The sequence below is a fragment of the Xenopus tropicalis genome, chromosome 4 (genome assembly GCF_000004195.4).
Source record: "Xenopus tropicalis strain Nigerian chromosome 4, UCB_Xtro_10.0, whole genome shotgun sequence".
Classification (NCBI taxonomy): Eukaryota; Metazoa; Chordata; class Amphibia; order Anura; family Pipidae; genus Xenopus; species Xenopus tropicalis.
In genome coordinates this window covers 80,289,150-80,314,404 of record NC_030680.2, presented here as the reverse complement: position 1 = coordinate 80,314,404, position 25,255 = coordinate 80,289,150, and the positions used below count along the sequence as shown (strand labels likewise).

General features: G+C 39.4%; 1 protein-coding gene across 2 annotated transcripts in view; it reads left to right on the top strand.

Annotated features, from left to right (window-relative positions):
• The first annotated feature begins 7,878 nt into the window (after positions 1-7,878).
• The window catches only part of miga1 (mitoguardin 1), a 50,952-nt gene continuing 33,575 nt past the window's right edge, over positions 7,879-25,255 (top strand). The window contains exons 1-7 of one of the 2 annotated variants that reach the window (XM_012960600.2): positions 7,879-7,964; positions 8,633-8,808; positions 10,235-10,409; positions 10,913-11,043; positions 11,431-11,557; positions 13,452-13,588; positions 14,167-14,290. In XM_012960600.2, coding sequence (XP_012816054.2) covers positions 8,725-8,808; positions 10,235-10,409; positions 10,913-11,043; positions 11,431-11,557; positions 13,452-13,588; positions 14,167-14,290 — 778 coding nt within the window. In that variant the 5' untranslated portion in view covers positions 7,879-7,964; positions 8,633-8,724. 2 annotated transcript variants of the gene reach the window in all.

Below are 25,255 nucleotides of genomic sequence, written 5' to 3'. Positions count from 1 at the left end.
AGACTGTAGTGTGCCAGATGGGGGATTGATGTTGCTGTTCAGCATGGCAGGGCCGCAGGTTTGACATCCCTGTTTTAAGGTGGCCACACACGTGGCGATTTTCGATCTTTCGTGCGACCATCGGTCACACGAAAGATCGTTCAATCCGTCACTAACGTTCAGGGCTGATAATTCAAAAATCTCTATCTATTTCTATCTATTTTTTGTGTCTCAACCCCTTCTGCTTATAGATTGTAAGCTCTGTAAGATTGGGCCCTCTTCATCTCTTGTATAGGTTATTGGTTGCTTTGTATGTAATTCTGTATGTGGAAAATATAAACCCATTTATTGTGATATGGAATATGTTGGCGCTTTATAAATACATTTTAATAATAATTTAGGAGAATGCAATGGGGGAAATATAGCAACAGTGAACAGTTTTATGATTTTTTTTGTACAGTGGCCTCAGGGTCACAGACATTTTTTCCATTTTACATTTTTTTAGGCTCTTTTGTTCAAGGTAGTGTTGGAGGGTCACATTGTTTTTGTGCAAAGGAGGGATATACCTGTATTTTCCACAATTTAAAGAACGGATCAGAATCAAGGAACAAAAAAAATGCACTTTGTTTTTATTCTTGGAAGGTGTCAGCAATAGCCGCCACCAGTGACTTTTATTGTTTAGTCAATAGTCGATTTTTTTGTTGTTGCTGTCTAGGATTGTCAGTGAAGAAAAATTGCTTACCTACAGTACGTGGTATTTAACCAAAAGTATAATCTTTTTTTGTTTTTTGTTATAACTCTGAATTTTGCTGCACAGGACATGGTTATACAGGTACGGGACCTGTTATCCAGAATGCTCGGGACCTGGGGTTTTCCGGATAAGGGATCTTTCTGTAATTTGGATCTCCATAACTGAAGTCTGCTAAAAATCATTTAAATATTAAATAAACCTAATAGGCTTGTTTTGCCTCCAATAAGAATTAATTATACCTTAGTTGGGATCAAGTACAAGGTTCTGTTTTATTATTACAGAGAAAAAGGAAATCATTTTTAAAAAATCATTAGAATTAATTGCTTATAATGGAGTCTATGGCAGATGGCTTTTCCGTAATTCAAAACTTTCTGGGTTTCCGGATAAGGGATCCCATAGCTGTATTTGATTTGGTTTATAGAACTCAGAATTGTGCAGAGGATTGTGCATCCTCTAAGCATTTTTGTGCAAAGGGGGCACAAAAACTTGGGCATGTAGAGAGAGATTTGGTCCTAGTTTAAATACCAACGGATGTGCATTAATATGCTCATAAATACAGATTCTTATATTCTGATCTTGGTGTAACACATCTTCGGTAGAATGAGGGTAACAAGATTTTGTAAAGGAAAAACTTTAGTGAAATTGTTTAAAGGGCATGGAAAGGCAATGTTACTTGGGGGTGCCAAAATGTTAGGCACCCCAAGTGACTTTAATCGCCTACCTTTTACCCCGGGCTGGTGCCCCTGTTGGGAGAGAACAGCACCAGCCTGGGGTACCTGCAGCGCTTCCTTCTTCCTGTATCGCCACGCACGCATGCGCAGTAGAGTGAAAAGCCGATCTTTAACAGAGAAGTCGGCTATTCACTCTACTGCGCATGCGCCTGACTCACAGTCACAGCTTAACGCAGCAGGAAGGAGGAAGCGCATTGCCCCAGGTGCCCCGGGCTGGTGCTGTTTTCTCCTATTGGTTTTCTCCAATACCTGTACTGAAATTGCACTTCAAGCGTCCTAATTTTGCCAGGACAGTCATGATTTTTGTTACCTGGACAGTGTTCCCAGATAGTGCTTTAAAGGACATGTAAAATATATTTCACTGGGCAGTGCCAAAATATTTTGTACCCCCCAGTGAAATAGATTGCTAAGTTGTTTCCTCAAGTTGATGCTCAAGTTAGGAGGAAACTGCACCAACATGTAGAAAAACCTCACTTAGGGCTACATTCATCAAATCACGAGTTTGAATCCCGAATGGGAAAAATTCGGATTGGATACAATAATTTCTGAAGATCACAAATATCACAAAAAAATCGTATATATAATACGATAATATTGTATTGGCGATCCGAAATTTTCATACCGAACGATTGTAAACAGCGGGAAAACCTTTCCGACTTTGATCCTTCTGTGCATGATTTTGGAAGCCTCCCCTAGGAACCAATGGCACTCTGCGCGACAATACGATTTTGTCGCAAGTACGAAAAAGTCACGCAAGGTACAAAAAAGTTGCCAAAAATACGCACGGAGCATTCGTGGATTAGTAAATGTGGCCCTAAGTGTTGTGCTGGCATTTTACTTCCTAGCAGTGTCCCAGGCGTTCTTTGTAAAAAATCTGTGCCCATGCACAGTGGAGTAAACTCGGAAGATCTACTGTATTGCGATATGCAGATCACCAAGCACCAAGGGATAAGATCAAAGTTGCAGAGATGCCAGCGCAGTACTTTGATATATAAGCATAGCCATAGATATACTGAGACAATTATTTAGATTTTTATTCCATAGCTTCCTAGTTTGCAATTTCAGTTCGTATCTTGTTACTAGGGTCTTGTTAACTTAGTAACCAGGCAGTGGGATGAATGAGAGACAGGAATATAAACAGGAGGGGCCCGAATAAAAAGATAAAGAATAAAAAGTAATAATTAAAAATTTTTTAGCTCACAGCAGTAGCTCTTTGGCTGCTGGTGTCAGTGGCCCCCATTTGAAAGCTGGAAAGATATAGAAAATTAAGGCAAATAATTCAAAAACTATAAAAAATAAATGCTGAAGACCAATTGAAAAATTGGTAGGAATAGGACATTCTATAATTATTCCGAATTACCTTAAATGTGAACCACCCCTTTAACCCTTTCCCTGCCAACGATGTACGGCGTACGGCGTTGCAGGAAAAGGCTTTATCTGCCAATCTTGGTACCTAATACTATGTGGGAGATAAGATGATGCAAAGTGGAAGCTTTGAGCCGATTTTTGGAAATGTCATCAAAATTGCTAACTTTAGAAATGCTTTGCGGCTTGGTACTTTGGAGTAGAAAGACATGGGTACCCATTTTAGATTCAGGGGAATGTGTACTTTCCAAATATGACTTTCTGGGGTGAGTGTACTTTTTACTAGCTTTATCCCACATACAGGGCCGCCATCAGGGGGGTACAGGGGGGACAATCGTCCCGGGCCCCATGAGTTTTGGCTCTTAAGGGGGGGCCCGGCTATACTGCACTCACCTTTATTAGCCGGGCCCCCTGCTGTCAGCAGCTAAACCTAGGATCTTGCTTTATCCAAGATCGTTGCACTGCCCGCCCCCAGAACTGATTGGCCCAGCTCGCCCCAGCCCGGATTGGCCCAGCCCGCCCCCGACCCGATTGGCCCAGCCAGCAGCAGCCCGGATTGGCCCAGACAGCCCCAGCCCGTATTGGCCCAGTCCACCCCCAGCCCAGATTGCCCAGCACTCTGCAGCCTGGATTGGCCCAGCCCTCCCCCATAGAGAAAAGCATGGGAAAAACAAGGAATGGGTAAGAAAAAGTGTTTGGCAGAAAAATATGGTGAATGGGAGAGTGAAGAGATTGGGAGAAACAGAAAGGGAGAGTATGTAGAGAAAAACAAAGAAGTTAGAAAAGGTGTGAAATATGGACACAAAGTTTAAAAGAGACAAAAAGTAGTATAAGAGCTGAAATGCTGGAAGAAGAAAAAACATAGGAGTGTAAGAAAGCAGGACAGAAAAACAAAGCAGAAATCAGAGAACAGCAAAATCAAAAAGAAAGTAAGCAGAATTTTTTTGCGCTTGCACATTTTTTATATATCCAAGCCTTATGTTGCTTGTGTACATAGCAAGGCAGCAGTGGCGCAGCAGTATAGGGGTACATAGCAAGTGGCGCAGCAGTATAAGTGTACATTTTTTATCATCTGCAGTTTGAGTTTTTTGTGTTAGGGAAATTGGCTGACGAGATTTGTTGCTATGTGCAAGTGACAGATCTTCTGAAAATTCCACTCCCTTCACTAACATTCATATCACAGCATATAAAACACCTTACTTGTGGCAATTCAGCATAAATGCTGAAATATGTGTAAGAAGGGAGAGGTATTTTCGTAAGATTTGTCGCCCACATAGCCAACAGTTCCCCCAGTCTCCCCATGTGCCATAACCATTAGCACTGCTGTTGTCACATCTCCCTCTTGTTGGTTACACGGTACCCATGGCCACCAATATGTGTTCTGGGTTTTAACCATTAGGCCTCTGGGGGGCCCTGATAGTTTTGTTGTACGGGGCCCCGTGATTTCTGATGGCAGCCCTGCCCACATATAATGATGTAAATGTGTTGATTTTGCAGGAGCTAAAATGACAGAAATGATAGATCATATGGGGGTATGTTCACATTGGGGCCCCTACATGCCACATACTTAGGTAAACCTATACATATTGGGCATCAAACTGTTCAGTGGACCCCTGGAGTTCAAAATTAGGGTGTTTTATCTTGGTACCTAATGCTCTGTGGGAGATAAGATGCTGCAAAGTGGAAGTTTTGAGGGGATTTTTGGAAATGTCATCAAAATTGCCAGCTTTAGGAAAGCTTTGTGGCTTGGTACCCATTTTAGATTCAGGGGATGTGTACTTTCCAAAAATATATGACTTTCTGGGGTGAATGTACTTTTTCTAGCTTTATCCCACATATAATGATGTAAATGTGTTGATTTTGCAGAAATGACAGATCATATGGGGGTATGTTCCCATTGGGGCCCCTACATGCCACATACTTGGGTAAACCTATACATATTGGGCATGAAACTGTTCAGTGGATCCCTGGTCATATTTAGGGTGTTTTATTTGGGTACTTTATGACCTGTAGGAGATAAGATACTATAGACTGGAAGCTTTGAAGCGATTTTTTAAAAACTTCACAAATTTTGATAAAAACCTATAATTTTAGGAAAGCATTGTGACTTGATAGTTTGGAGTAGAGAGACAGTTGTGCCTATTCTGGATTCCCCAGAATCTGTTCTTTCAGAAAGAGGGAACCATAGATTCTTTCCTCCAAAGATTATGTCCTCCCAATATGGATAACAGTTACAAGTAGTTTGCTCCGTTTGTAGTCAGTATCTTTTAATCTTGAAACGCTCTCGTAACTGACAGTGTGTGAGTTATAGTTCGACCACACGGGACAGCCTTCTCCATTCTGGATCTAGTTTTTACTTACTTGTTTCTTCCTTCTCCGACTGTTTGCTTGGTTCTCGTGATAGACTTTACACTTTACACAGTATTCTTAGTTTTTGTATGTAGATAAGTTTATATGTTTTTATTCTAACATTTTGCACTGGTGATTGGTCAGACACTTAATGACGTCATGAACTACAGTTTGGTGCCAAACTTGGTTTAAGAGTGGGTTTGTAAATGTTTTTGTTCACTTTGAGAAAGGCTGTGGATACGGCCGAAACGTTAGTTTGACGTGTTTTCCATCAATAAATATTTTCAATTTTTTCACTAAGTCCTGTGAGTGCGGCATCTACTTTGGACTGTATTATTTCTCTACTATACTGCTCCCAGGCATACTCGGATATATATATATATATAAAATAAAGAGAACTTCTACTATTAGTGAAATACTTGGATTACCCTCTTGGAGACAGGAAGGAATATTTTTTCCTATATGATGTAAATTGGAGAGGCTGCAAATGGGTATTTTTCACCTTCCTCTGGGTCAGCTAGCAGTTTGACAGGTTTCATTCATCTACAGTTATTCATAACAGTATATTAGATGCCTCGTACACCAGTATGTACGCTGTGACATGTTGTCCATCATTCTTCCGTCATCAGCGATACACAACTGCCTAACACCTTTAAAGAAAGCTTTAGTTGTCAGACAGTTTCACAGTGGAAACATTTTTTTTGCATTTCCCCCATAGCACAAGCAGTTGTGTTGTCTCTCCAGCCAGGCCCGGATTTGTGGAGAGGCCACAAAGGCCCGGGCCTAGGGCGGCAAAAGTTTAGGGGCGGCATGCCGCCCCGCCGCAATTAAATTTTTAAATTTTGCTCCTATACGGAGCAATGGGGACCTCTCCCCACTGCTCCGTATGGGAGATGAAATGTATGCGCATGCGCAGCTGACGCGGAGGGAGGGTTCGCGCATGCGCTCGCTGTGTGGGGGGCGGGGTTGGCGATTCACGCATGCGCAGAGGGGGAGGCCGGAGGGGGCGGCCTCGGGGCGCCCGCGTCACAAATCCGGCGCTGTCTCCAGCTGTCTGCAAACTACTGACCACTTACAAGGGGGCAAATACAGGAGGGACATCCACTGATGTGTACTTTATGAGGTGTCCCTACTGTTAGCAGCTATAAACACTGCCTAAAACTCCCAGGAAGCTGGTGGGACATCCCCTTATACAGAATATAACACTGAAAAATATTTTTTCCCAGTTGTGACTGCCTCCCCCCTACCCTGGATGGCATGCAAGTATACAAACATTTGCTTGGAAGGTGTTATATTCTGCTGACAGCCTCAGGGCCTGTTTAATATATATCTGCTATTTGTGAAACACAGGTTAAAGCAGGGGTCGGGAACCTTTTTGGCTGAGAGAGCCATAAATACCACATATTTTAAAATATAATTCCGTGAGAGCCATACAATATGTTTGGCCGCAGATGCTGTGGGACAAGGTAGGGTGGGTCCCAAGGATGCTGGATGCGATGCAGAGGAGGGCGTGGCCTGTGCTCGGCGGATAGAAGACATGTTCTAAGGCTTAGAACACGTCTTCTATCCTTCGAGCGCAGGGGCAAGGTAGGGTGGGTCCCAAGGATGCCGGATGAGATGCGGAGAAGGGCGTGGCCTGCGCTCAGCGAATTGAAGATGTGTTTTAAGGCTTAGAACACGTCTTCTATCTGCCGAGCGCAGGCCACGCCCCCCGTTATTTTTTTTTATTAAAGATTTGGCAGTGAGCCAGATGCAGCCATCAAAAGAGCCACATCTGGCTCCCGAGCCATAGGTTCCCTACCCCTGGGTTAAAGCAAACTGAGACATTAGGCTAATGCCACAAGGAGCGTATGTATTTCTGAAAGCCAAGAAACGATTGCCGTAAATATGCTTCATCCGCCTAAAAATGTTCTTACCCGGGGACTGCACCCAAAAGAACTGAATACTCTCGGGCGCAGGCACATATAGCCAAAAAACGTGAGACTTTGCATTTTCAGTGGATATTAGGGCTCTGGCACACGGGGGAGATTAGTCGCCCGCGACAAAACTCCCTGTTCGCGGGCGACTAATCTCCCCGAGTTGCCATGACCCGCCATCCCGCTGGCGAACATGTAAGTCGCGAAATCGCGCCGCCGCGTCTGACATCCCGCCGGCGACTTACATGTTCGCCGGTGGGATGGCAGGGGTAGGCAACTTGGGGAGATTAGTCGCCCGCGAACAGGGAGTTTTGTCGCGGGCGATTAATCTCCCCCGTGTGCCAGAGCCCTTAGCTAAATGTGCCCGAACACGAGTATTTTCTATGCTTTTGGGTGCAGGCACAGGTAGGAGCATTTTTAAGAGTAGGGGCGTATTCTCGGCAAGCGGTTTTCAACTTGCTGAGAATACGCTCTATGTGGCATTAGCCTTACTGTTTGTTACATTATTGTGAAGATTAGATATATAAAGGTAAAAAAGAAGCCGTCGAAGCTGATATGATACATAAATGCAAAATGGTGTACATAAAATAGAAATTTTATACATTTATTTTCTTTTGTAAGTGATTTACAATCCACAGCTTCAAAAAGCAACATCAGGCAGCAGCATAATATTCCTATGTGCAAGCTGGGAACAGAGAGAGAGAGAGACACAGGCAGGAAGGTGGGAGGGGTTTCCCTGCTACTGCACAGTTCAGCCTGTGAGCCAGTGCTATGATCATTTCCTGTGGGAAAAAGAAGAGATGCTCTCATTCAGCTTAGACGCAGAAGAGAAAGGATCTCTCTGCAGCTCTCATATAATCACATTTTTAGGAGGTAAAATGCTTTTAAATGATTTTTTTTATCTGCATTATTACATATTGTAAGGGGGGATGAATAATATAACTGAATATAAATATTATATAAAATTTCACCTGGACGTAGCACAAAAACGCTTTGCTTTCTGCTCACATTGGGAGATAGGTGTCTGATGACAGAAAAGATTGTTGGCAATAATGTACATTTTTTTTGTTCTTTGAAACAAGAAAGAGCTGAGGTTTTGGTGGCTGCAGGTATGGATAGCAACCAACAGAAAAGTAGTAGGACTAGCCTGGCTTGGGTTCATATTTTATCTTTGATAAATATTTCCAGGTAACTAGAGAAAATGCTCCACTCCCTCATTCATTTGCAGTGGGTGGAGTGGGGAGAGAACCATGCAGTTCCACCATGCAGTCAGCTGTTTAGACCCCTTGTTCCCCGGATCGCATGGTCTGCTGTATGGCAGTTACATCACTGTAGGTGTAGTTGTTTTTTTTAGCCATAAGGTTTATTAAATCAATTGATGGCTTTATAATTGTGAACATACAGATTGGAAGCTTTTATGAGGATACACTTACTATGTTACAGAATAGAGTAAAACAGCACAAAATTCTGCATCACAATGCCCATCTCCCTCTAGTTTTTCCTTTGTCTTATCATATAGTTATCCTTTTTTTCATGCTTAGCTTCTCCATGTCCTGTGTAATGCACCTATGTGAAATTCATGACAACCTGGAGCTTCCTGTCAAACTGATATGTTGCTGTACAGGAAGACATCATGACTGAGGAAAAGAACATTTTTGGATTGACTGCTCGTCATGTCATGGATTTTCCTCTTTCTCTTTACAACTCATTTACACAGGTAGTATGACAACAAATAAGCGTTGCAAGGAATACAGTATATTTGTACAATTTAGGATTAATATTATTTTATTTATAACTTTTCTAACAATAGATACTACTTTGCACAGAATATTTTATACACAGAGACTCCCTACTACACTGGGCTTACAATACACAAGTTTAATGCAAGTAATAATTTGCCCAAAGGCACATGGTGTTGTAAGTAATCCATTATAGGGATGACATGCATACCTGTTACAGATTCAATTTACTTGATCGCTGATTCATTTAATTTTGTGTTATGATCTTACCCTTATACCACAACATGTTATATGTTTGGAAGCAGGGATGTCCAGACTTAAGCCAGTTGTTGCTGAAACACTCTCTTGTTCACTGTTAAATAATTTTATAGCTGACTAAAATTGGTGTGCATATCCCTGCATCTCTCTACCAAATGCATCAGTGTCTCATTTATCAACTTGCCTAAAAAATCAGTCCATATATCTTCAGCTTCCAATATATAAGCCTCTGTATTACCCCCAAATAAATCACACTTTGCAGTTCTTGTATAGCTTCTGCCATGTGTCTAAACCAATACATCTGCTTCCTCTCTACTATCAGTGTACCCGTATTTGCACTTTCCCCCACAGTAAAGTTTTTTAACTCTCTCTTTCACCCTTCCATTAAATTTGTTGTCATTTGATTTAAAAAAAGGGGGAACTTTTACCACAGCTTGTACATACCCTTCATACTAAAAATAGCAAGCACTGTCTATTTAACTTTAATTATATAGCGCTACTAGGATATTCAGCACTTTTTTACACTAATTTTACAATGTAGAAAATAACACACAACCTACAGAATAGCCCCTTGACTCTCTACCCTCTGGAAACCCTTAGTTTATACAACTCAAACATAATGTAATCTGAATGCATTACCTTATACTAACAAAACTCCTCACTCTGATGTCAAAAATGGCAACTAATGTTTGTTGTTGGGGGGGGCAAGTATTATGTTAGTACAGGTATAATATAAAAGTATAGATATACAGAGATTAAGGGCCTGATTTATGATTGCTCAAGCCCCCAGGAAAGGAAACCCCATGTGAGTTTACTAACTCTAAATTTTGGCAATTTCCTGAATAGGCTGTTATAACAAGAGAAAACTTCAGCACCTAAAAGCTCGAACAATCATAACTCCAGCCCTAAGTGTAATTTGGTACAAGACAAATATGAAAGAGGACCCTGCCCTGCAGAGCTTACTATCCAAGTGTAAGGTTCACTGAGTAACTATTGTGGTATAGTGATATATACTGCATGTAAAATGTATTATATGATTACAGATGACAGCTTTCTTTAATTCATGCTTTCTAAATATGGCAAAGACATTTCTCTGTCCAGATATAAGAAATGTTCTGTGAGTTCTGCCATGTTTCTCTCTTGCAGCTAAAACCTACTCCTGGCCTAAAGAAAATTATCGCAGTAGCAGCAATAAGTGGAGTCTCTCTCATTTTCCTTGCCCGTCACCTTAAAAGAAAACGGGGGAAAAAGAAAAGCAACATGCCACAAATAGAACCAGGGCAGTTCATTTTACAATGTAGCAGACACTTTGCAGAAAAAGGTGTGTTGAGGTAAAATCCTGTCTTTTTCTAAAATAATAATATTATTATTTCCATATATACAGTATATTGTGGGTTGGTCCCTAAGCTCAGGTAAATGACAGCAGTGCAGAGGATGTGCAGAAAAGAAGATGAGGAGCCACTGGGCATCTTCAGAGACACAGATCATTGCTGGGCTTTGGGGGCTTTGGGTGCCTTGGGCTTGTACAAAACCCCTAAAGCTAATGTTCAAAATTTCTACCCTACTTTTTTGGTAAGCTTTAGTTCTTCCTATATCAATATACATCAACCTCCCTATATACAAATGCCAAAGGGAGCCATTTACGATATGGATGTCCTGAAGGAAAGTCATAGACTAGTGACCTAAAAATGTTGGACCACTAATAAAACTATTTTGATTTAGACTTTTTATATATAGCAATGATGATTACCATACCATGTCAAATATTGGTTATTATACTGCTGGTGCTTCATTTTAAACTTTGCTCATTCCACTTTATTGTAGGATCCAGCTGCTCCAGTAGTAGGCAAAACTTGACTCTGTCCCTAAGTTCAATCAAGGAGAGGGGATCACTGTCACATCTCAATGGAGAACTTTGTAGTAAATATTCTGGTTCTGTGCAGAGCTTAGCATCGGTATGTACTAATACTTTCTTCTCCACATGCAATGGCATTACAACATGTATATATATTTTATTTATTTATTTCTTAATATATGTTTCTGAAAAGAAAAATTTGCTCCTGCACTAGGTGGTGCATAGTACATTGTATATTGCTGGTTTTCTGGATGTACTGTAGGCTCATAGAACAGTATTTAAATAATAGAATCTAGACTGGTGTTCCATATAATTATAATTTGATTTTACCTCTCTACCTGCTGTCAGTAGTACTTTAATGAGAACAAATAACTAACTTCACCTCAGCTGGGATGCAGACAATTGACAATTATAATTTAGGTTATAACTGCATTTTTTAAAATATATTTCTGTATTTAATCTTACTATATGTGGAACTTTTATTTAGGTGCAAAGCATTAACTCCTGCCATAGCTGTGCTTGTATACATTCTAATTCACTGAATAAAACTGATGAAGATGAAACAAGACTTGTAAATTTCCCGGTTACTACTCCAGAAAACCTGTACCTCATGGGTAGGTATCAGTAGGTTGCTAAATGATTAACAGTGCAGACCTGAGGCATTGTGTAAAACTTGGGTATCTGATACATTATTCTGCTTCAAAGGTAACAAAAACAACAGAGAAAAGTGTGTGTTCAGATTCACTTAAGGATTGGTCAGTATATGGCCACCTTGCAATATCTACTTTTATATATCTATACACAATTTTTTCATAGTTAATTACAATAGTTCAATTTTTTCAATAGTTAATTATGTTGTATATCATTCACTGAAAGGAAAAATAAAGTAACTATCTTAAGTACTATCTTAACTACCCTTAAGTACCAATCAATGAGTCAGGTTTGGAACTTATGGGTTGCCCCTTTGAGAGTCTATTTTTAGATTGTAAAGTCTAGTTTATCAAGTGCAACTTGGTGACAAGTAAAAAGTAAAAGAAATGACACAACTAAAGTGTCAGTTACCGTATACCCCACACCAAGTATTTATCAAGTTGCATATATAGTAGGCAGTAAACATTACAGTTCTTATTAATATTTTTTAGTACAGGTTTGGGATCTGTTATCCACAATGCTTGGGAGCTGGGATAAGTTTTTTTTCTGTAATTTGGATCACCATTCTGAAAAAACATTTGAACATTAAATAAACACAATAGGATTGTTTTCTGCCAATGTGTGGATCCATGAAACTTAAGGTCCCCATACACGAGGCGATTTCACTCGTTGTGCGACGAACGATTATATCGACAAACGATCGTATGGAAATCGGGTTTCCATACGATATGCCATCCACGGGCAACGATAATTTGCAAAAGATTTCATCGTATCATTATCGTAAAATACGTACGATCGTACATCTACATACGATCCAATGTCGTGGCGGAAGCGGTATTTATTTATTTATGTTCATTGACTTCCGCTGCTGGCAATCATGTGCAGAGAACAATCGTTCGAAGACAAATGTCTGACACTCACACCAACTGGCAGATTTTATCGTTAAACTACTAAAATTTTTAAACCTGGCCGATCGATTTTGGGGACGATAATGTCGGGTCGATTAGTGGGCCGACGATCGTTCGCACACCATCAATTATACGATAACTTAACGATAGTATCGGATCGTTCGGGAATCGGTCGTTTGACAGTAAAAAATCGTCCCGTGTATGGGGGCCTTAAGTCAGGATCAAAGACGGGTTACTTTCCATTTGGGTGCCTCTCTGGTAAATACGGCCCTGTTCCTTTCCACATTCAAAATACATATGCAAGCAATTCCCCTTTTGTATGCATGTGCCTAACAGAGAGTTTAGATGTAAATTCCACTTAGGCAGAGACTGATGTGAGTAATGAGCAATCTCTGTAAAGTGCTGTATGAAATATTGATGCTACATAAATAAAGGGCAACAAATATACACAGTATATGTACAGGAATGCATGTAACAGGTAACCAGTCTGTATAACAATAGTAAATAGTATATAATTTTTCTTTATGGGTTTAGCACAGCAGGTATAATAGGCTTATTAATGGTATTAAACCTGGTGTTTAATTACATTACTCCCTGATAGCAGAACCTATGTTGCTGGGCCAATCAGCAGATCATAATAGGGACCTATGCAAGCCAGTAGGTAGAGGACCTCATCAACTAGCCAATGAGTCCTAACTAACACAATGGCATTTTTAAACTTGTCTGGTAGATATCTTATGAATCAGGCAGGATGTAATTACAAGGCAGGACTTGTAAGCTACCACTAATATGGGTCTGTGTTACAGTTTTACATTTTATTGTTATTTTCCTATTGTTACTACTTCATACAAAATTTAAAATGTTGGGTAGGCCCAGGAAAACATTTGCAGGTATTATTTAATATGTAACATGATCTGTACTATAGTTTTTTAATTTTAATTTATTTGAGGAATGGAACTGTTTGAGGAGGCCTTAAGGCGCTGGGAGCAGGCGCTGACTTTTAGGAGCAGACAAGCTGAAGATGAAGCCAACTGCAGCTCCATTAAACTTGGAGCAGGAGATGCCATAGCTGAAGAGAACGTAGAGGTAATCAAAGTGTAAAATTACATTGATTTTTCATTTCATCATGAAAAATTTACTCAAATAAAAGTGGTGCCTCCATTAATCAAAAAGGGTTTCTCAAAACAAAGATATAATACATACCTGAATATAACCTATTCACAGAGTAGGCCTGCATCTTAAAATAACAGTAACACCAAAAAAATGAAAGTGTTGTAAAGAAATTAAAATTTAATGAACTGTTGTCCTTTACTGGTAAAACTGGTGTATTTGTTTCAGAAACACTGCTGTAGTTTAAATAAATAAGCTGCTGTGTAGACATGGGACGGCCATTCAAGCTTTTACTAGTGCAGGGCAACAGTGCATTATAATTTAATTACTTTGATACATATTTATTTTTTGGTGTTACTATTCCTCTAAGAGGAGAAGGACGCCAAAGGCAAATAAAATGTTTTATCAAAAAACAGAAGGAAGTAGATTCTTATAAATGTAAAAGATGGATCACAGGGTGATACGTAATGTATAATACCCTTAACCAAGGCATTATGTTCAGTTTATATGTGTGAAATAATCATTTAATTGCTGACTATATATATTATTTCCAGGATATTATCAGTGCTGACTTCATTCATAAACTCGAGGCCTTGCTTCAGAGGGCGTATCGTCTTCAGGAAGAGTTTGAAGCCACCCTTGGAGCCTCAGATCCTGCATCTCTAGCAAATGACATTGGTAAGTGTCAGTAATTAAGTCATATACTTTTTAGCCATATTCTCTTTCCAAAGAGGCCTGGACTATCATCCATTCTATCATGACTACTCTCATGACTACTCTTATACTAAACCAGCAGCTATGATGTTATAAATAAATATATAGAGTTTTGCTCCCCTGGAATATGCAGGTCTCTGACAAATTTACAGCAAACAAGGCAATCCTCAAGCAAGGCCTGAATTAAGGGTAGGCAAAAGAGACGCTTGTCTACTTAATCAGCAATATGATGTGTGATGGATGCAATGCACTCTTCAAAATCAGGCAATGCATCACAACCCCGTCTGCCTCACCTGAACTGACATCCCTGCATAGTTCCCTACTCCTTAGCATCCCCTCGGATGATCGAGGGCAGGAAGTGTGCCTTGGGCGCCGCAGAAGCTGGGCCTGGCACTGCCTTCAAGAGATAAAGATTTATCCAGAGTAACAATTTTAAGCTCAAATGTAAGCTAGAATTTGTAACCTCAGATGCAGAGGAATACCTGTTGCAGATCAATTTCCCCTCTTTATGTAATATTGTCACTTGAGTTTAGATAATATTATATAAACTAACTCTTTATCCAAACTTAAAAAGTAAAATATAAAATGATTATAAATACTTAATTCTGCCTGTAGGTGGAGCATGTCAATACAGCATGCTATTAAGATTGCAAAATGGTATTGCATTTAAAAACTTAAAACATAACTGAAACCAGCCCTTTTAGCATTCTTATCAATAAAGAAACACTTTATTGACTTTTCACATATTTTGAAATGGCAAACAGTGTGATTCTGAGTGTTAAATAGCTCCTACAGGTGACTGTGTGGAGAAAGCTTCCCATTGATTCAGTTTGCAATCACCTAGATCCATGGATCAGACAACTGTCAAGCTGATAATTAGCTGTCAGCATTTTCATCTGACTCACAGGTCCAGGCTTCAGAATTATGATATCAGATCCCACCTCCTGGCTACTAAATGCTGAGGTAGCAAAACACCCTGAATCATACCATTGCCCTTAAGGTTGTACATTGACATGAAGAATTATGTTGGAGGAGAATTCTCAGATGATGCTGGGTGTTATCATAGGAAGCCTGTACCTACTCAGGAAATTAAAATATTAAAATAGATAATGCTGATCATTTAATGATAATTGTCTCTTTGTGTTTTTGCAATTTTCAGTAATTGTCTATGGCAGGGTATTTTTTGGAGCTTAGTAGCTGTGAAAAAGTAGCTGCTACAAGTAGCTCAGTGTGTCTTCACTCTTTTACTAACTGCCTGGTACTGTACGTTTATTTAGGCTAGACCAAAAGTAAATATTACATCTCTGATTTTAGCTTATATGAGTTATAGAATACTTGTCGTTAGTTGCATGTTCTTGGTTTTATTGTACAGGTATGGGATCCCTTATCTGGAAACCCGTTATCCAGAAAGTTCCGAATTACGGAAAGGCCACCTCCCATAGACTCCATTATAAGCAAATAATTCTAATTTTAAAAAATGATTTCCTTTTTCTCTGTAATAATAAAACAGTGCCATGTACTTGATCCCAGCTAAGATATAATTAATCCTTATTGGAGGCAAAACAAGCCTTTTGGGTTTTTTCAATATTTAAATTATTTTTAGTAGACTTAAGTTATCGAGATACACCTGTAGTGCATTCTAATTCCGCAGAATGGGCTGCATCAATATATGGTGCACAATTTTAGAAAGTTTAAATGTGTGACAAGGAGTGTGATAATCCTCTTGTTTATCTCCACCTTTTTGTTAAAGCATGTCTTTGAGGGGGCATAGTTGTCTACTTATTATATATTTGTAAAGCAAGGTTTTCTTGCTAAAAGTCCCTGTTAAAGACTGAAACTTTTATTAAATAAAGCAGCAACATTGCTTTACATGTATGCACTATACTAGGAGCACCTGGGTATGTGTTTATTATCGGGTATATACACAGATAAATATATTATATATGTGTGTGTGTATCGCACCCCATTATGATGTACATTATTCTGGGAATCTTTTTTTTTTTTTTTTTTTTAAATGAAGCCTGTGGAAATGGTCAATAAATAATAGTACATTTGCTGACTATAGCAGAATAATCCCCCCTCTAATCACTAAATAGTAAAAAAAAAAAGTTGCTTTGACAGCAGACATGAATAATGACTAGCGATAGAGATCAGTTATAGTTCCAACAGCCGATTGTCATTACCATAAAATTAATTTTCCAAAGTAAATGCCAAACAATGCATATATATCTTAGCTGATTTTCTTGTGTCTTCAATTTAGCATTATTTATGAATACCAATAAGATGTTGGTTAGCCAGGCCAGCTGGAATATTTCATAACAGAGACTTTACAACAGTTATGTGTTTATGTATTTTTTAATTGTTGTCTTTATAAATGAAACAACAAATGTATTTTTAGTTGCAAAAGTGCTAGTTATGATATTCACCTGTTGGGCCTTATCTGTTATTTCAGGCATTTATCACATTCAAAACACAATTATCAGTATAAGCTTATCTGTATCTGTGCCTCTTATATAAATGTTGTGAATACAGTTTAGGACTAAAAACTGTTCCTCTAGCTTAGAATACGGTCTTGTAGTCTATTACAAATATAAGGTTTTACAATAAGTTCTGATGCATTTTTTATGGGTTTGCGATGTGCTTAGAATGGTATGTCTGCATAACATTATTGAGTGCTCAATATGGGGGTACACATAATACACTCTAGTACACTAAATTATGATTCAGTTTGCTCCATATACAAAAACCCAATTAACCTACATCACTGGTTTTAGCAGTACTGAGTAATAGTTTTTATATAAGCCTTGCTATGTTTAGTAGGCCCTGACCAAATATTTGTCAGCAACTCCACAATTAAAAAAAAAGCTCTCTGTTATTGCCAATTATTATTTTAATTCACTACATTAACTTCAATACATTACCTGCATTATTTTTTTTATTAATACATTTAAATAAATTTTACTAATGTAGTATTGTGGTCCTTTTTACTATTTTGGAAATTACCAATATCTGCCTTGCTTAAAGGGGAAGGAAAGGCTAAGTCACTTGGGGGTGTCAAAATGTTAGGCACCCCCAAGTGACTTAGATCGCTTACCTTGTACCCCAGGCTGGTGCCCCTGTTAGGAGAAAAAAGCACCAGCCCAGGGTACCTGTAGGAAGCGCTTCCTCCTTCCTCTCTCTTCTGCCGGCGAAATCCGTCGGCCGGCGCATGCGCAGTAGAGTGAAAAGCCGACTTTCTTGTTTAAGTTCGGCTTTTCGCTCTACTGCGCATGCGTGCGCAAGCGAAAAGAAAGGAGGAAGCACTCGCTGCTACCCCGGGCTGGTGCTGTTCTCTCCGTACAGGGGCACCAGCCCGGGGTAAAAGGTAAACGATCTAAGTCACTTGGGGGTGCCTAACATTTTGGCACCCCCAAGTGATTTAGCCTTTCCTTCTTCTTTAAGGCTAACAGGGACGAAACTAGTGGTAGGCAGAAGAGGCAGCTGCCTAGGGCGCAACGATTGGGGGCACTAGGCAGGAGCCTCTTCTGCCTACCCCTAGCCCGCGTTTCCTCCCCCCACCACGGGAACTGCGCATGTGCGCCAAAGCAGGGGCAAGGGGGGGGAAAGGTGCAGGGGCAAGGTGGCCAACTGGGTTGCCTAGGGCGCCCAGTTGGTTTGGCCCGCCCCTGTAGGCTAATGCCACACCATGCGTATGGTGTATGTTTTCGGCAAGCCGAAATCGCTTGCCAAAAATATACGCCATACACATGGTGTGGCATTAGCCTAATATTGTAAAAGGGTGAATTCATTTTCTTTTTCAACAATTAGCAACAATTTTACATTTTTTCTTGTTTCATTAAACCCAGTGCTTAGCATTTTTGGGGACCAGCCAGATCCAGTCTTTGTACAGTCTGGAATTTCATACTCATGTCTGGGAAATATTTAAGTGGTTATACCCTGCCCACAGAAATGTTTAGTCTATGAAGAAAGCCTGTTCTGTTGTTTGACTGGAATATTTAATTTGTTTGTTCTTGTTATGATATGAAATGGTTGTGTGTCTAAACAACCCCTTTATCTATACCTTTTGATAATATCTATATGCAGAAAAGGAAATTAGCTATTCACAAACGTAAAGTATTTTACCCAAAAGAAAGAGCAATTATATTTAAAGCTGTAGGGGAATTTAAAATAAAAAGTAAAAAATGGTCAAAAGTTTCTCAATTTTTCAAATTAAAGAACTATACCCCTGGGCGCAAAAAACACCCATAACTATCACTGCCTAGACCCCCCTCACCTCTCCCTTATAGCATTGTTTTTAAGTTTAATGTCTTTCCCTATCTCTGCTAACTAAAAATGCAGAGAAGCGCAGCCACATACCCCACCAACATCTTCTTTCCGACTGAAAACACTTCGGTCTCTGCGCTGATACAAACCACCAGAGGATGGTGGATGGAGCCAGGAACATATGGAAACCTCAGCAAAAGAAAGAACACTTTTGATGCAGGACTTGCTAATTTGAGGTCTATCTCCTGTAATAGCTCAGTATAAAAGTGATAGTTAAGGTTAGGGTAGCTGGAAGAGCAGTCAAGGCCATCATCAAAGACACCTGAAGAGATAGTACCCTAGGATCTAACTGCCAGTGTAGATTCCCAAGTGGATAAGCTTAGATATAAAGGAGTTATCAAAGAAGGACCACTGTGTTGGTTCTGTACTTTAGAGATGCTTTGAGGTTGCCTACCAAGTGCTGTTCACTTGTTTTGAATCAGTGGGCAGAATTGTTGATGTGTTCAAACACTCATTTATATATAACTTATGATGCAATGCAAATGTAATCTATGGAGCCCACATGCAGGTCATGTGTAAAAATACATTTGAGAGAGGCTGTGGGGCCTGAAGCCTGTCCTGACTTACAAAATTGCCATGCTTCTGGGATAGTTGTAGATTGCAGTGCACCTATGAACTATTTTGGTACCAACCATTGTGTGTCATGGTCTGCAGAAACCTAGAAAACATTTATTGTAAATGTGAGGTGAGGACTAATATCAGAAAGCAGAATTATCTATTAAAGCAGCAATATAAATAAATATACTGTATATGTATATATATATATATATATTTTTTTTTTTTTTTTTTTCTTTTACACCAATAATCTTGCATGATTGCACATTGTGTCACATTACAAGGTACTAGATATTATAGATCTTCTTATGAGAAATATCCAATATTTTAATTATGTTGTCAGTGTGTATGCACTTTCAGTTTTCTGTACGAGTCTGACAGCTGAGAGTATATTTAGCATCTGCTAGCCTATTAATAGTTCTAGGCTATCATAGTGTGCAGCTTAGCATCTGTTTCACTTAAAAGAATCAGCCAGGTGGTGGAGCTGCACATATTTTTAGAATTTAGTCTACGTTTTTGGCCTACTACTTTCATCCACAATTATAACCAAAATTCTGATTTTATGAAGAAAACTGGATCTGTTTAAACAGACATTCTTGTTAACAAGTGCAAACACATTTTTGTATAGATTTGTTTTTGGATTTGTAAGCTTTTTAATATCAAACTAGAAGGGACAAAAGAACTTACTTTAATGTGGACAGCCTGTGAACTCTGGCAATGTATGGGTACAACACAAGTAGCTCTTGGGCTTAGTGACACTGACTGACAGAGAAGAATAGTAAGCAGGCCCGGATTTGTGGCGAGGCCACAAAGGCCTGGGCCTAGGGCGCCCTTTGGCGCTTGCGCATGCGCGTTCGCTCGGCGGGCGGGGGAAGGGGGCTTCACGCATGCGTATTGGCGCGGCGGGGGGGGGATAGGGGGCGCCAAATGGGGGCGGCCTCGGGGCGTCCCCACTACAAATCCAGCGCTGATAGTAAGTTTCTTTGATTGTTGCAGAAAATTGCAAATCCTTGTATATGATGTGTATGGAGACATTGAATCCACAAAGCGCAACAAGGATTTCCAGCTTTTGTAGTTTCTTTTGAACTATAACTGTGTATCTGTTCCCACTCAGTGACTACAGAATAACACATTTTCATAATAACCTCTGCAGGAGAGGTTGCAGAATAAATGTTGCATGAAAATACTGTACAGCAGGGTAATCAAATTTATGAGAGGAAACATGTCTTCCTCTCATACACGCTTTACTTTTATTCTGTTTAGAAAAATGTATGATGTCCAAGTTCTACCCATGATCACATTACCATCGCATTATCATCCCAGCTGCGTAGGTGTGGGCACTGACAGGCTGAACAACCGGATTAAGAGGCAATTGTGGTGATGCGGATCTCCATTCACTAATTTGTCAGTTAATACCATCACACATGTGCTTGTGGAAATTATCAGGCCCTTCCAAATGGACAACATGTAATGTTTTGACAGCTGGGTAAAAATGTCTAAACCAGGTAACTATATTACATTGTAGCACTTTCTTAGGCGCTCATTCAGTTCAGCAACAAATAACACAAACTGCTTTCCCTTTCCTACTAAATTGAACAAATGCATTCATTCTAATTATTGAGGTTTTGAGGTGGCTAGGGTTGAGTTTATATAGGTGTAGAAGTTGGTCACAAAGACACAATTACACATATATTGAGGGACTAGTAAGTAAATTAGGATCTGCTTGTTTGTTTTCTGCCAAGTTAAAGGTATTAAAGAAAGGGGATGAGTAATTGTCTTTCTCTTGTAATCTGGTCAAGTTTAAAGGAATGTTAGTGCCTGAAGCATGAAGCCAAATGGCCTACGTCAGAGCTGTGGATCATGTGAATAAGCGATAGTCAGTGGTATGGAATTTTCTATGTTTAGATCCTTTAGAAGTACAAAATATAAAAGTTATTTAGGGAGTAGTCTGTAACACCTCTGAGAAGTGTTTATCAGTCTAAGGGGTAATGTTTGTCTCCAATGTTAATAAATACACCCCTTAATGTTAAGAGTAAGGGGAGAATTAGTCCTACAGGTCCATTATAACAGTGGTCTACAACCTTTTTTGTACCATGGACCGGTTTCAAGCAAGACAATTTTTCCGAGGACCAGGAGTGGTGGGTATAATACTCATTATAAGACAAAATCAGTGGGAGACCTGACCTTTTTCCCTGCAACTTAATGTGCCCAGCCCCCTTGCTTTTTTTACTCCCACCTAAGTGCTGACATCCCCTGACGCTTAGGGGCTGATTTACTAAGACACGAATTCGAATCCGAATTGGAAAAATTCCGATTGGAAAATGAACATTTTGCGACTTTTTCGAATTTTTTGCGATTTTTTTCGGCGCCTTTACGACTTTTCGTAAATTGTCGCGACTTTTTCGTTACCAATACGATTTGCGCTAAAAAACGCGAGTTTTTCATAGCCATTACGATTCGCTCGTATCTTGTCGCAACTTTTTCGTATTGAGTGCTCGTAAGCGGCGGGCGAAACTTTCAGACTTAGCATGATTTTGGAAGCCTCCCATAGGACTCAATGGCACCCTGCAGCTCCAACCTGGCCCAAGAAAAGTCACCATACTGAAGCTTGAATGAATCCGAACGCTACGAAAAAATCGCAACATTTTGCACAACTTTCGGAATGGCTACGAAAAAGGCGCGACTTTTCGCGCAAGTTGTAACGCTACGAAAAAATCGCCAGATTTTGCGCAACATTCAGAATGGCAATGAAAAAGTTGCGATAATTTTCCGAAAAATCTCCAAATACCGATCATTACGAATAAAACGCAATCGGACGCATTCGGCCCGTTCGTGGGTAAGTAAATGTGCCCCCTAGTATGGAGCTTTAAGTACTTTGATCCTTTTTGCAATCAGTAGAAAGCTTCCTGGGCTTTGCATAGCTGTTGTCATGTAGTTGGGATCACTGGTAAATGGGACCAGAGGTGGCCCAGTTCAGCACAGCCCACGGCCCGGTGGTTGGGGACCCCTGCCTTATAAGTCAGACTGTGTGTGTGTGTCTTGTAATTACTGTTTGGAACCCTGTGCTAATACTAAAATTTTGTGCAACAGCAAATACCTCAGTGCTGCAGAAACCCTACTGTTGCATTGTGCTTTGCTTTTCAAGGTGTTACATAGTTACATATTAAAGTTGGGTTGAAAAAAGACCAAAGACTATCAAGTTCAACCCCTCCAAAGAAGGGTCTAGGATTTCACAATCACTGCAAGCAGGCAGGTGCAATTTTGTGGACACTGTTTTTAAGGCAAGTTTTGTATCACCATAAAATCATGTGTATGCGCCAGAACCATGTGCAGGCTGCACAATACAGAACATGAGGGTTGGCATCTAGGAACTATTGAATGGAGTAAAAGTAACTGACTGCCCTGCCTCTATGCCTGAGGCAGAGAGGTAAGGCAGGCAATATATGACTGATAGTTCAGTTTTGTGAATACATTTATAACAGTTATAGATGCTTTAATAAAAAAGAATTGGGGTTTTATAATTAATTCGCAAATGACTTTTATTATACAGCTTTTATGTATGAGTGATAGATCCCCTATAAAACAAATGTTGTGAACTGTATCTGCACCATGATCTTTAGTGCACATGATCTTTCGAAGCACTCAGATTTACTAAAACCACCAGGGTATCGCAGAACTCACAAAGCGGTTGAAGTAAGATATGTATTTGCCTCTTGTTTTAGTGAATATCCTGGGTAATACCTTGTATAATCTAAGTCATATGGCATAACAGGGTTTAGCAATAATAAAAAGTGATCATTGCAGTAAGTTGTACTCTATGCAAAGCATGTGGCAGTCAGGAAAGCAGTTAATAACATCTTACAGCATACATTCACCCCTGGTCTCAGATGTTAAATTTAGGAGAAATAGTGCTGTCTGGCACCTTATTCTTCCACCTGTTACCATTACTCAGATTTGATCTCCCTGTCAGGTTGTTAGGTAAAAGAATATCTGCAAACATTAGCCCACTTGGCATAACTACAATATTTTGGGATTTTTAGAATTGAGGGAGTTAACATATACAGTACGTAGGTATATTTAAATACAGTATCAGATTATCAGATTAAAAAATACAGGTATTGGATCCCTTATCCGGAAAGTTCCGAATTACGGAAAGGCCATCTCCCATAGACTCCATTTTAATCAAATAATTCACATTTTTAAAAATAATATCCTTTTTCTCTCTAATAATAAAACAGAACCCTGTACTTGATCCCAACTAATATATAATTAATCCTTATTGGAGCCAACACAATACCTTTGGAATTAATTACTGTTTAAATAATTGTTTTAGTAGACTTAAGGTAGGAGATCCAAATTACAGTAAGACCCCTTATCTGGAAAACCCCAGGTCCCAAGCATTCTGGATAATGGGTCCCATACCTGTATATATATATATATATAAGCACACTAAAGGCAAAATGCGCTACTTTTGAATGTTCATGACACAGCGTCAAATTTATCAAAATTTTACAAATCAGGGAAAAAAACAATCTTAAATATATTCGAGTTGAGATTTATCAAACCTAAAAAAAACATTTTCAAAAACATTGCCACCTTAAACCTGGTGAGATTTAATAGCCCCATTGAAATTTGTGGAATGATGTGTTTTAATTTGCAAGCAACTAGTGATCGAGGAATAAAAATGATGACAGGAAAAAAATCATTCTTGAAAATGAATGAATTTGCCTCATAGTCTTAGTGCAACCAGTTGGAAATAATATATTTTTAACTGATGGCAGTAATGCAAGTGTTTGGTTGTAAAACAAACTGTGCAGAGTAATGTAACCCTCGGAAGCTGTTTCATGTTTACACAAGAATCTGGCAAGCAGTAGATAAGATGAATAAAATATGAAACATTTATGCAGAGCTACCTTTATAAGTGTATAGACTTTAGGGTAAAATTATAATCTATAAAGCCTAATCTTCAACATGCAGTGCTATTTTGGTCTCCAGTTCACAAAAAGTACGTAATGTAAAATAGAAAAACTCTAGAGAAGAGCAATAACATTAAAAATGGCTTGCAGGATATATGTCTTAAGAGCTAGTTGTACTATATCTTTATGTACTTTTTGCACTAATAGATATTTCCAGGACATGCAAAGCCCCTTTCCCTTACAATTAGAAAACAGATGTTGCAATAACAGAGACAGCCTCTTTCTGGTTTAAAGGAGGGACTGGATGCCTATTTAAAAAAGCAGAAATAAAATTTTACTACAGGTACTTTTTTACTACTTTTACCCTTTATGACATCTAGAAAGTACAGAATGAAAAGTGAAAGTATCCTGCCCCCCTTTATGCCGGAGGTATAGCGGCATGTCAAGCAATATATGATTGAAAGCCAAATTTTAAATACCATTTGTATTTATTTTAGCTGTATTAAAAGGGGCATAGATTCACAGGAGGAAGGTATTATTCTTCTCCCTTACAGAGCGCTGGTAAGGCCCCATCAAGAATATGATGTTCAATTTTGGTCTCCAGTGCTCAAACGGGACATTATTGAGTTATTGAGAGAGGGTCCAGAGAAGGGCAACTAAGCTGGTAAAGGGTATGGAAAGTCTCAGTTATGAAGAAAGACTGGCCAAGTTGGGTCTGTTTACACTGGAGAAGAGGCGCTTAAGAGGTGACATGATAACTATGTATAAATATATAAGGGGATCATATAATAACATTTCTAATGCTTTATTTACCAGTAGGTCCTTCCAACGGACACGAGGGCACCCACTCCGTTTAGAAGAAGGGAGGTTCCGTTTAAATATTCAGAAAGGATTTTTTACTGTGAGAGCTGTGAAGTTGTGGAATTCCCTCCCTGAACCAGTTGTACTGGCTGATACATTATATAGCTTTAAGAAGGGGCTGGATAGCTCACTTATTAGCAAGTGAGGGAATACAGGGGTAGGGGAGATAGCTCTCAGTACAAGTGAGGGAATACAGGGGTAGGGGAGATAGCTCTCAGTACAAGTGAGGGAATACAGGGGTAGGGGAGATAGCTCTCAGTACAAGTGAGGGAAT